This window comes from Dromaius novaehollandiae, chromosome 6, assembly GCF_036370855.1.
Source record: "Dromaius novaehollandiae isolate bDroNov1 chromosome 6, bDroNov1.hap1, whole genome shotgun sequence".
NCBI lineage: Eukaryota > Metazoa > Chordata > Aves > Casuariiformes > Dromaiidae > Dromaius > Dromaius novaehollandiae.
The window spans coordinates 48,741,209-48,754,717 of NC_088103.1; the positions used below are offsets into that span (position 1 = coordinate 48,741,209).

The following is a 13,509-nucleotide window of genomic DNA, read 5'->3' on the forward strand; positions in this document are numbered from 1 at the left end:
CAACGGCCGCCGCCGGCCCCCGCCCCGAGGGCAGCCGGGGGATGACGTCACCGGATCAGGCCGACCGGCAATGGGCGCCATTTTGAAACGCCGAGCCCTGCAGCGGCGGCAGCTCCGTGCGGCGGCGGCGGCCCCCCGCTCCCGGCCGGCGCCTCCCCCTCGCGCGCCCCGCGGCCGCCCGCCCCCGCCCCACCGGCACCGCGCGACATGGCAGGTGAGCGGGGCGGCGCCGCCGGGCCGGGGGGGCGGCGCGGCCCTGCGGGAGCCGGGCCGGGGCCGAGGGGCGCGGCCTGCGCCGGGCGGCGGCGGCGGGCCGCGCCCGCGGGGCCGGGCCGGGCCGGGCTGCCCTCACCGAGCGCTCTTCCCTCCGCAGGGGTGGCAGGCGGCGGCGGCGGGAACGACTTCCAGTGGTGCTTCTCCCAGGTGAAGGGGGCTATCGACGAGGACGTGGCGGAAGGTAAGGGCAGCGCCGCCGCGGGCCCGGCCGGGGCGCCCCCCTCGCCGGTGGCTCCCTCCCGCCTCCCCTCGCTGGGGACGAGCGGTGCCGGCGGCGACAAAATGCAGGGGGAGGGGGAAGAAACCCACCAGCACACGCGAATGGAGCCTGTCAGGCTTCGCTCTGAAGCAGAGAGGGGCTGCGTGGCTCCGTCGGGTGGGCTTGACTTAAAAAAGTAGGGTTTAAAGGCTCCTGCGGCTGGGGGTGGGATGTGCCCCCACTCCTAATCCCCTGGAAGCTACAACTAAGCATCGTTAATTAGGAGGAACAGGCACACCTTAGCGCTGCTCCGAAATGCACTGAGCACAGCGCGTTTTGGCGTGAGTGAAAAACAAGAAATGTTTTGCTTGGAAGAAGTATTCCTGTAGCATGTAGAACTGACATGTGAAGCTCTGCTGGAGTTTGATGGGAAAGTTCTCCTTTTTTCAAATTTTCCATGTTCAGGCTCTTCAAGTTGGAAATACCGTGTAGAAAAGAGTGTGAAGTATGTGTGCAAAACAGAGTTCTCTGCTACTTACTTAGATTTTTACTGTATTAACTGAAATAACTTTTTATTGTATTGAGTGAAATTACTTGTAGTCCCTGTGTGTGGTTGTCTTGGCTTGTGGATTTTTTGCCAGACGCAGTAAATATTTTTTCTTACTGTCTGCTGTAGAGAAATTGTGTTGACAGTGTTTTCATTTCCGTGCCACTTGTTTTGGCGTTCCATTCAAAATAATAGCTATGGGAGGAATAGACTTGAAAACCACTTGAGGAACTAGTGTTCAGTTGGGGTGGTTTTCTTCCTTTTTTTTTTTTTTTTTTTTTTCCTAAATATGTTTTGTAATATGTGCTGCTAACCTGAAGTTCCGGAATGCTCATGTAATGTGTTAAGTAGCTTTTATGAATTTCCAAAGTGGTCCTTCTTTCTTAATATCTCTCACCTGTATCGCTAAAAAGTTGGTTCTCCATGTTGGAATAAATATAATTCTCTGAGCACCTTACTTCCCATTGCTCCTGAGCAACATGAATTTTTGCAGAGCTGGAAAGCTTCTGCTTTTTGAAACACTAGTATGTCTTACACTCAGCTCATTAACTGGGTTTATAACAGCACTGTTCAGAGAAAAGAAACCTCTATTACTAAAGAGAGAAGTCAGAGAGACAGAGGAGTTGTTAGATGGGAGAGGTGAAAGCCCTATGTTCTGAGTAACCAGAAGTGGTAAGGGAAAATAGTGCCTCTGGTGTTCAGCAATTTATCCTGGATTTACTCTTGAGTACTTGGACTTTTTCTAGGGTGAGGACTGCAGATTGTGTGACATTACTACATATGAATAATTCCATTTACTTCATAGGGCAACTAATGTGTGTAATCATTCTGTGTGTGGTTTTGCAGAATGTTTTCCTTCTGGAATATAAGAATCACCTGTAGTCTTTGTGACTCCTTGTCTATCTTCCATTTTTGTTCTCTTCTCCCCCCCCCCCCGCCCCTCCCCCCGGTTAGTTTTTGCCTTGAAATCGGAATTAAATGTGGAAACCACGCAAAATTAACTTGCTCATAATTGGCAGAATTTGACTCTGCAATATGCAGTAGGACTGTGATTCCACTGCTGGATTTTTTTTGCCTTGTTATTGAAATGTTTACTCATTCATTACCATTTTTAAAACATCTTTAACCAAACAGCACAGGTAGACTTACTTGAAGTTCCCCATCAACTTGAAATAGCCCTGCTGCAAATGTTACACAGAACCACTGTGAATTCTATTTTTTTATCAGGTTGCTCTTTTTGTAAATTTCTTGTTATTTTTCTGATCCGGGGAAAAAATAGCTCTATAAAGGAAATGTGAAAATGACAACATAAAATAGCTGTTAAATGCATTAAATAGACTGTTTATATAGACAGTTTATTCAGTGATTGAAATCACGAAGCCTGGTAATCAGACAACTTAACCAAAAAATCTCTTTTAAACTGTAATTCTTGAATACATTTTATATTCAACAATTGTTTTTCAGATGTATTGATTTAATGAAAATATTAGCATGGCTATGACAAATTGATATTGTTAGATTTGCAACTGCCATCTGCATTCCTAGGATTTTTTTCTAACAAGGTCATTAATATAGAAAATCACTTTGTCTCTTCTTTGTGTTTTCCATGTATTGAACCAGTAATCTTTGAAATCAATTCAGTGGTGTATTTAAATAACTAGAAGAACAGTGTTTGAAATAGTCAGATTGGTCACACAAAAAGATGAGGAAAATATATCAGTTATTGAAATATACTTTTTTTTTTTTAAGCAGAGAATCGTCTGGCTTCAAGGAGCAGGACTGGGGGGAAAACAGTTATTGAAGGAAATAACTGGTGTTGAAGATAGTAACCAATTTCATTTTAAAAAAAAGTAATTTAAACTTGTATTGTAATTACTGTTCGCATAAAAGCATGTAACTACAAACAATGCTCATTGCCTGTGGAACTTGGGTTTGTTATTCCTGGATTACCTATTTTGGTAGAAAGTAGCATTCTAAATACAGGCTTCAAATTTTTTATGCTGCCTGAGACCTAGTTAGTTTAGTGATTTGAGTGTTTTCTCCAATTTGATCTGCATGTTCAAAAAAGTTCTGGTTTTTGGGGCGGTAGGAGGGTTGGCAAGCAAAATATGAAAGTTCACATTATTTAATGTATGGCTATGCCCCAATCCCTTGGGCCAGATAGTCTAGGTATAATCTGTAACCACTTCAGGATGTAATTAACAAAAGGTGTGTGTGTAAGCATTTGCACCTGCCCCTGTGTGGGGCTTTCTTTTTTTTTTTTTTTTTTTTTTTTCCTTCAGTAGTGTGTGCTATAAGTCTTCCTAATTGACTTGCGCTCTTGACAAGTTGGAAATCCTTGTCAGAATGTGAAGCTGTATGCTGTGGAGATCTTGGATTTCCCGTTATTGATATTGTGGTTTCTTCAGGTTTTGTTTTTAAACAGCTCCCTTCCACCCTTACCCCACCCACCCCCCAAAAAACAATCTCTGTGGGTTTTCGGATTGTGATGAACTGTTCCCTCTGTAAGTGCTGTCTTAATTCAGTGCTGATTAAATACATCTTCCCGTCTCAGATATTAACAGCTTTAAGAGTGTGATTACTCCACTAAATGAAATGAGTATGGCTTTCATCTGGGGAACTTCATTAGCTGAAGTCTTTACCCATTTTAAGTGTTATATTTGAAACCTTTCTTGAAGTAGCTGAATCTGAAGCCTGGTCCTGTGAATAAATGCAGGATATGGTGCCCTTCATTAGCAGCAGAGAAGAGATGCTGTGAAATCCCATTCATTAACTTGAGGATGAACTTTTGTAGGGTATTTCATAGGAGCAGAACTCTTGTTCTACCAGAAAGGTTGTCATTGACTTTAAGAGTAGTTGTGCTGTTTTTCTTTTTTTTTTTTTTTTTGGGGGGGGGGGGGGACTTTCTGCTTGTTAAAAAATACGGGTTTTGAAATCTCCAAATTGTAATTGGCATTTACAGCACTGCGAAGCTGAAAGATACCTTGTTACCTTCAGTTCCATAAACTCTTTAGTTCACCTTTTAAGACTTAGTATAGTACTGAGTCAGTCTGTCTTAGTTTATTCAAATGCAAAATACAAGTAGAAAACTATGATCCAATAAAAACATATTGAATTATAATCCTGCAATTGTTTTCAAGTTTAAAAACACTCCTTGTGTTAAACCCTTTTTTATAAATCAGTGGTTTAAAAAGTGTTCTCATGTATCGTTCAGGAATGTAATGAGCATTTTCTTATTATTTTCACGGCAGTTGTTTTCACTTTTTTTTCTTCTTCCAAAAAGAGGTATAGGTATCTGACATCTGATTAAGATTGAATGGAAGGAGTGATAGACCTGGTTACTATCTTTAAGTTGCCAAGTTTGGGGGGCTTTATTTTGCAGTAAGAACCGAAAAATCTGGAGAGGGAGTTGTTATTAAGCCATTATTGTTATTAATGCCATACAAATTGCATTTCCTTTCATCCTTAATAATTGGTTATTTCTGACAATCTTGCTTCTTATTAGAATGGGCCAGAAAAGTGAGCTTTTAAGCTATTCTGGGGAGTTAACTTTTTTTTACTGTAAACAGCACTTCAGAGGTATTTTCACATGCCTACACTTTTGCCCTCCCTAGAACTTTCTGCACTTGTCACTGGCTTATGCTGATATGTAATAGCATGCTTTTGCCTTGATCCTTTGACAGCTTTACCACTTTTCTGCTAAGAATCCTGAAAGGACTGTTGTTAATACTCTGGAAAGCCACCATTTGTTTCGGAGACCAAGGATACTGATAATTTCCTTGGTCTTTACTGCTTTGTGAGTTGTATTTTGTGTTCTGCTTAGTACCTGTGATTACAGAAGATGGACTTTAGGAAATGTCTTGGTATGTTTAAATGTGGACAAAAATAATAATTTGAAAACAGTTGTGACCTGAACACACATTATATACATGTTATATAGTGGTTTCTAGTTGGAGAAAGTAGCTTTAATGTTCCAAGCAGACCACTTTAATCTCGTGCTCTTTCTTACAACTGAGGGACCAAGATTTTTTTTCTCACCCTTTACTCTACAACACACAGTTCCCTAAAAATGTTATTCTCAGGCAATAGCATTTAATAATAAGTGTTCTTTTGAATTCTAGTTCAGTCACCAAACACACAAAGAGGGCGCTATGCTCCTGGAAGGTAAAATGTAGTGCCTTGCTGTATAGCAGGTGGGTTGGACCAGGGGATGTCCAGAGGTCCCTTCCGACCTCAACTATTCCGTGATTCTGTGATATTACTGTATGAGTAAATAACACTGAGAGGCTATTAAGACAGGCTGCAATGTGTGAGAAATGCTATGTTAGTTAACTTCTGGAGGCTTCTCGTTAATCAGGTCTTTCTCCTCTCTCTCTGATCTCTAAGAGTATGGCTTCTCATACTGAGAAAGCCCAGATTTACAAGGGAATAGCTACATGCTTTAAAAAAAAAAGTCAAGTGATGCTTTCTCATCTTCTGGAGAAGAAAAACTGGAGAAGAATCTGTCTTGCCAACTAATGTACTTACTATGAATTTAAATATGTAATCTTTACCATGGTATCATACATCAGTTCTTTTTTTTTCTTCCTGGCATCTGTGTGTGATGGGGTAATGGAACTGCAGGGGAGGGAGGGAGGGGAGTAGGAATATAAATACCCAAATGTTTAGCATTCTGAGAATTATGAAAAAGAGACTTCCCTTTTTTTGTAAAGAAAACAAGAAAATTTAGGACATTGCAGGAGACATTAAAGGCAGTCAAAGATGATTCACAAATGCCTTGTTTCATTATGCAAGTTCCAGCTGAGCTTTTTTATCTAGCTTTGGTGTGTGTGTGTGTGTGTGTGTCATAGATATATAAAAGGAAGTTATGACAATCATGGTGGAAAAGTGTAGAGGTATAAGTTTATGGGCATAAGAAAAAAAATTCTTAAGACCAGTGAAAGATACCAAGTGGAATATTAAAGAACAAATAACAAAATCCTTTAAAAGAATAAGTAGCCAGTAGGCTACAAGAGAAGACATTAATATGTTTAGCTGGATGATATTTTGATTAAAATGCAAAGCTGCAGGAATGCATAGTTCACAAGCGATTGATAAACAGTTTGGGTATGTGATAAGTATCGGTTGCAGAATTGTAAGGTGGGAATGCAAAAGAAAACATTGAGTGGTGGGAATACAGAAACTAATACAAGTTTCTAGATCTGTACTTTTAATCTACGAACAGTGAAAACCACCACACTTTGTCTCCCTGCACAATATTCTTTGTTATTAAATAGAATAGTAGTTTGTGATAACAGCAGGCTGTACTACCTCGTGGCCCAGGAGAGCTTTGATATGCTTCCTGTGTGCACTGTCGTTATTGTGTGTCATTTGTTGAGTACCATAAGATCTGGGGAAAAAACTTAATAAAAATGGGAAAAACCCACAATTTTTTAGGTAAAAGCACAATGGGAGGGTGTGAATATCGCAACTGGAAAAGTTTTACCCATTATGTTAAGATTTTTATTAACTTTTGTAATAAAAGTACAATGGAAAGCATGATTAACTACTTATAAAAGAACTAACATAATAACATGAATGAAATAAATATACTTCCAGCAGGAGAAAGGTTATTGAAATTATTATTCTAGAGGTTAAAAAATAATACTGAGGCAATAGATTTACATAAAGAATACAGGATTATGTCCTGAATACTATAAATAGCCTCCATAAGTTCTCACTGCTTGTAAGAAAAGGCACACAGCAAGCTTTGGCAAGCATGAAGGTAAAGTTTATTTCTGTCTTACTGAACGTCAGCTGTACTACCTTTTTCTTCTTGCTGCTGCTTTTACCCTTGCTTTTTACTACTTTGCTGTCACTAACACAACTAGGCATCCAAATGTACTTAAAAAAACTGCCTTTACTGGATTTAATGGGTTACAGCATCAATTTACAATCTAGTTCCATTGAAAAGAAACTGCAGATTTATCTAATTGATGGAGTTGCAGTATTTTTCATGTAAGAGGTGCAAACTGTTGTGTAACTTTAAATCAGTTGAGCATGTGTTAGTTGCTGGGAATTCATTTGGTACTTTGGCCTTTGGAACAGATCTTGGGAATAGTTAGTTTGACACCTGTTACTTCTTTCCTACCTGTTTGTTACAGCATCCACAATAGAATAACATGGTCTGCCCGCTCTCTTCTGACCAAGGGACTTAGCTAAACGCCAGGTCCAAGACGCATCAGAGCTGACGGCCTTTCCAAGAGAAGGGCTCTTGTTTGCACTCTGCCGCTTCCTTTCTGCGGCAGTACAGACCTCAACCAGCGTCTGCTGTCTGCAGAACCGCGGGCTGGCCAAGCTCCTCTGCTTGCCGTGGAGCAGCTTGGGGACCCTGGTGATGCCCTTGCCTGGTGGACCTTAAATCTATTCAAAGATTTGAATTAGCTCAAAAAGCAGGCTTATTTTGGACCAAATATAATACTTAATACTGAATACTTAAAGGCAGTTCAAGCCATTTGGTGAATTGGTTGAGTATTATGGCAGAAAAAATTGTTATGCTTATGTATGCTTTAAAATGGGCACAATGCTTAAGTGTCAGCTGGAGAACAAAAATGACAATTTGGTTAGAGCAGAACTGTACCACCATCTTTGGGATATTCTTCTGACTTCCGATGCATGTCATTTATTAACTCTTTAGCCTATAAAAGAGGAAATTTGAAAACAGAAGTCTACAAAACAGCATATTCTGAAAAATAGGTGACTTTTGACAATATAAATAGTTACACAGTGAGTGATAGCTTTAAAAGTTCAGCTTGCATTTTGGTACAATTCAGAGACAGAAATCTGATTTCTCTCAAATATTAAATTAAGAAACAATTTTTTAGGGAATACTTTACAAGAGCTAAGATGTGACAGAATAGCAGCAATTTAGGATGCATAGGCTCAATCTATCCTAACTGCAGAGTAATATAAATCTTTCATTGGCTGTTCTCACAGCCAAAGTATAGACTCTGTATTGACCTAGAAACAAATTGGTGAGAGATATAAAAATGAGGAGAGAGAGAAGGGAGATGGTGAAGACTAAAAATCAATATTGAAGGTAATCAGTAATAATCAGAAACATGCAATAACTGGAATTCTGATAGCTTGCCTGACCCTGTCAGTGAAGCGGGAGGATAGGCTCTGGTTAGCAGCGCAGTGCCTGCCAGCAGCTCTCTGCTGCTGCCTTCATGTGACAGCAATCCTGATCCAAATGTGAAGAACTGGCAGCCGTTTTCCAGCTCCTCCTCCCACCCCCGCAAAAGCCTTTTAATGCAAATAGATACCTTACTATTAGTGATGTTGTTGGAGTGTTCCCATGTAATAAATTTTAATCTAGTAACAAGGAAGTTATAAGATACTGTGCATCGTTAACTTGTTTTGAGTATGATTTTGATTAAATCTTTCTTTCATTACTCATTGTTTAATGGATGTTGGTTGCTACATTTCTTCCTTCTCTTTGACTTGCTCTGTTCCCTCTAATGGCTCTCTTTGTATCTTCTATCACGTCACTGTTCTTACTTGCTCCTTTTGCATTCTTTTATTTCATTCCATTTGATTCTTTGCTTAGTTGTTCTGAAATGTTGGTTCCTTGCTATTCTCTGCATGGGCCCTAGCTAACCATATTTTTAAGCAGTTGCATCTTGAATTGCCATCAGCTATTGCAAGGGAGAATTCTGGTCATTATGTTGCCATTTTTTACAGTCCAGCACAAAACCAGGGTTCCTGCTTCCTGATTTCCAAGTGGATTTTGCAGCACATAACCTGTACTCATCCCCTTTTACACTTTCTGCTTCATTCCCATCAACTGTGGGAGACTATAGAGTCTCCACTAACTTTCTTCAGCTGTAGAATAAAATACTTTCTAGAACAACAGCGGGAGAGGTGGGGGAAGGTGTGTTACCTTTGAACTTAATTACAGGCAGAGAAATGTTCTTTCTATGTTTAGTTTCCATTGGCAATCTCCTTTACAGTTGATGCCAGCCATCTGGCTTTGTTCCGGATCCAGTCATTTCCTCTCAAAGCATGAGCCTCTTCAGAAAGTTTCATAGTCCTTAAAGCAGTTCGCTTCTTGGATCTCTAGGACAGATCATCAAAAAGGTATTATACGTTAAAAAGGTTTTTCAGGGCAGGGAGAGCAGGAGAAAGGTCTGTGGGCTTGCAATTTTTCTCGATCTCTGAAGTGAATATTACTGTGTGTTACTTAAAATTTCCAAAAATGTAAAAAACAAGATCCCTCAGGAGTTAAAGCAGCCTCCCTTTCAGATAATCCTCTAAAACAGTGCATGTTTGGCTGCTTTGTCCATTAAATGTCTGAGGAGAGGGCTTCTAACAAAAGAGGCTTTGAGCAGCTTGAAAGAATGAGAGAAAAGTTGATGCTGCTTGTGTCTCGTTAGTGCTAAAGCATGGTCCGCAGCCCCAAATGCATGAATCTACTGGATCAGGTAAAAAATAATTACTTTTTCTCAGCTTTTAGGTTTTAACTAAATAGTAACGTGCAACCAGCTTTAGAGGGAGTATTCATGGTAGCTAATTCTAGGTGTCTAATTTAGATTTTTCTGGATCTCTTGCCTTCTCCATTACCTGAATAGAGTCCGGGTGCTGAAACCTGTGTCAGTTAAGAGCAACTAGTATGAATTCTTTGTGGGATTAGATTAGATTAGTTTGGAAGTCTAAGCTTGATTTTTTTTTTTTTATCTCAAAATCTTCCCTTCTCCCCCACTAAATTAGCCCAGGAGACTTTGAAGGCCTAAATTTATAGAACTTTGACAGAATAATGATGGGAATTTTGTGATATGGGGAGATTAAGATTAAGCAATGGTTTTAAAAGACTTGGCACATTTACACTGAATTTTGAAACTTACATCAAGGCTTACGAGAGCCTTTGAGTCACTGAGCATGGCTTCCACTACATTATTTTAAAGATGGGTATTTTCAGCTGTCTAACATGTTGGGAGGGCGTTTACTACCTGTAGAGGTGTTCAGTGCTTTTAAATCAGGAGGTGGGAGTTGGGGGGGTCTACAGAATCCCAGTCTAGCTGCCAGCATTTTCTCCCTACACTGCTTTTAATTGACAAGCTTCGAAAATGTCTAGGAGTTTCCTACCCCATATGCAGAGTATAAGTTAGAACTGCTTTCCAAAAGTGAACCTAAAATTTAATTTGTCATGGCAAGAAAGAAGAAAATATTGCCAGGCTGATATTCTATTGTAAAGCTATAGATCTTGCTGCTCGCCATGGCTTACAAGAGCACTTGTTTGCAAGTTTACGTGGCCGCTTCCAGAGCAGAGGGTTCTAGCCACGCTAGAACCATAAAAGGAAGGAAGCAAGTTGGGCAAATCACTGTAACTGTTTCCATGTGATACATAACGAGAGGGGTGTCCCATAGGTGAGAAGAGTGCATCATGATGCCGTACGTGAGGAAATCACATGATGTATAATCTTTTCTCATTCTGCATGTTTCATTCTAAGGTATTTTGCTATTATGAAGAAAAAGCTGAAATATTTTGTTGGGAAATAAGACTGGTGTTTGTATGCATAATAAGAAAAAAAGCTTGATATAAAAATACTGTAAAATTCCAAAGTTAATGTGATCTTTAAGAATCTGCGAAGGCTTGCTTTGTTTTTTCTAAAAGTGTTATGCTGATGTAGAAAGAGTGGGTGTAGATGGGTCAAGTATGCTGAGCAGTACACAGAAAATGCTTGATTTGGAGTGAATTTTGCCGTTTACCTCTAGGCTCATAACTTTTGGACTTTACCAGTTTTGAACCAGTATAGTGCTGAGAATACTGATGGAATTACTCCAGGGTTCATTACGCTTCAGTGAAACATTCCTCTAGGGGAAAAGTGTTGTTAACGCTAATGTTACACTAATTGTAACGCTAATGTTAAAGCATTAGTGCTTTTAAAAAGTTGCCTTATCATAGTCTTAAATTTTTCTTGGTAACTTGGATAAAGTACACGCATACGACAACTATGACAGTCTTTTCCAGTTCCTGTGGTCAGCACATATTTGTGTGTTATTTTGAAACAAAATATGCTGCTAAAGATTTTTGTAAACTTTAAACAAAAAATAGCCTAAGCTTTAAGCAAAAACTAGAGCTTTCTTGAGATTTTTAAAAAAAAAAAAAAAAAAAAAAAAGCAAACCCTCAAACATCGGGTAAGAGGCAAGTATTCAGTGGGGTTTTTTCCCTTCTGAGGGGGCTCTCCAATGGCTTGTCAACTTGTCAGCTCCATGACAACAATAGTAATCTGCTGTAGCCTCCCTAACTTCCTTCTTCAAAACTTTTTTTTTGTCATCACCTTATCTAAATTAATTTTTATTCCTGCTACACAACTCGTTTTGATTGGTGTACTTCACGTACTGCTGCCACAGTAAGTGCCAATAATACTTTTACAGATGGTGCATGCCAAGGACTAATTCATCCGTGGGGGGAAAAGGGCTGTTTCTGCTGAATGAAATGGCCACGATGTGGTCAGGTGGCAGTTCACATATGTTTGCCCCACAAGTGAGCTCTATTCCCAACTTCACTTTCCCCGAATATTTTCTGGTTTTGTGCTGATATGCCACCGCCACTTGCCTATTTCCAGCTAGCATGTTTGTAATAGATTTTTGTGTATCATTTCAGTGACATTTTAAATTTCAGACAGCGTTTTCCAGTAGGTAGTCAGTCGGGAAAGAGGGACATTCTGCACTGGCATGATCATTTTATCTATACATCATTTACTCTCTCATTATTTTTTTCCCCTCCTCTCCCCTAAAACCTTAGAATTCAGGCAGTGTCTGGATTTTAGCATTTTTCTGCAGTGCTTAGCATAAGGGAACCCAATATTCAGTTTGGACACCTAGCACTGCTAGTAAGCAAGAGCTGTGTCAGACAAGTGATGTTGACCTCTTACGCACATTAAAGCAAAAATGGTATTTAGTGTATTTTGAGCAAATAAGTCAATAAATACTTTGATAGTATACATGGGAGAAACTATTAATCTCTTTTTACTTTCTGAAGCTAAAAGAATTTTTTTTTTTAAATTCATTTCTTTGAAATAATTGCATATGTTAAGGAGTAATTTATTCTTACTAGGGCAGTTTAATGTTTCAGAGAGTAAAAGTGATCTATACTTGAATGGCTTTCAGATTTCATGGTAGCGGAATAGTAGTTTTGTTAGTGGTAAATCTTTGTAACTTAAGGGCTTACTTAATGTTTGAGAAGAGCACTGAAAATATCAAACTTAATCTGTCAAGTCACTTGAATTAAGTACCTCATCTGTTCATTTCTGTTTTCCTTGATTTTTCTGCTTTCCTGTGGTGTCTCCTGAAAGGCCTATTTTTGTGTATAATTGAGTGGTACTGGGATGTGAGAGTTACTTTTTTTAATTCTATCACTATAGTCAACCTTAGAGTAGCGTCGAATGAAGATAGTGTTTCCAGCTAGTTCAGGGCATGCCAGCTTCCTCATTTGACTCCTAAATTCTTTGCTTATGACAAGATATTTGGTATTTGTAACTATAAAACCTCTTAGCCAGTCAGCCATTTGTAATGATTTGTAATTTACACATTCACACAATTTAGGCATGTATTGGGTACAAAGCAAATGTGTAGTTGTGGAAGTTAATAACTTGGATCAATATTGAGGCCCAGCAGCTGTATACAGAGGTGGGTGGTGGTTCTTTTTTTTTTTTGTTCTTTTTTTTTTTTTTTTAATTGATTCTTGAGTCTTTTACCTCTTGTTCTTCCAGTGGTGACCATGGAGGAAGAATGTGTTGGCTTTAAAAACATTTTCAGGATTACCACGTACATATATTATGCAAGTTATATTGATATTGAAAGGGCCTTGTTAAAAATGCTCAGAATGCTTAAGATATTTTAAATCTGCTCGTTTCTAAATGTGGATAACAGATCTTCGGGGGGGGGGGGAATGTACATCAAAAAGGGAAAAAATGAGTTTCCCAGCTGAAAACTATGGGATAGCGAAAAAACATATATAACTTGTCTGCAGGTGTACTAGAACTTTGTTTTTTGCTTTCTTCAGCGGATTCAGCAATTTTCCTTAGGTATAGATTTTTTTTTCCCTGGGAATTCAGTAAATTCTGCACTCCCCCAGGGTCGCACCAGCTCAAATATACTGTTTTGGGGATGAAAGGTTGCTGTCGTCTTGGCTTTGTTAGACAGAGCTAACTGGATCACTCACATTTCCAGTTTCCAATATATCTGCTGCTCGTGGCATTAACCAATTGTATGGCATCTATGCACACCTCATTCACTGATCCCTTCCGACTTGTACTGCATGCGAAACCTTACACAGGGCACGTGCTTATTTCTTGTGCCATATGATTTCTCACTTATATTTGTAAAAAAAAAAAAAAAAGTTTACTTTCGTTCTTGGAGGAAAGAAAACTCAGTTTACCAAAAGCTTTGCGTGGACCGGTTCATACACTCTTCATGTACGTGATACCTCTCTGCCTTTTTGAG

General features: G+C 39.4%; 1 protein-coding gene across 1 annotated transcript in view; it reads left to right on the plus strand.

The window, feature by feature from the left end:
- The first annotated feature begins 33 nt into the window (after positions 1-33).
- PPP2R2D (protein phosphatase 2 regulatory subunit Bdelta) overlaps positions 34-13,509 on the plus strand; it is a 32,119-nt gene continuing 18,643 nt past the window's right edge. The window contains exons 1-2 of the mRNA XM_064514412.1: positions 34-214; positions 374-457. Of these exons, the coding sequence (XP_064370482.1) occupies positions 208-214; positions 374-457 (91 nt within the window). The 5' untranslated portion in view covers positions 34-207. The remainder of the gene's footprint in view (positions 215-373; positions 458-13,509) is intronic.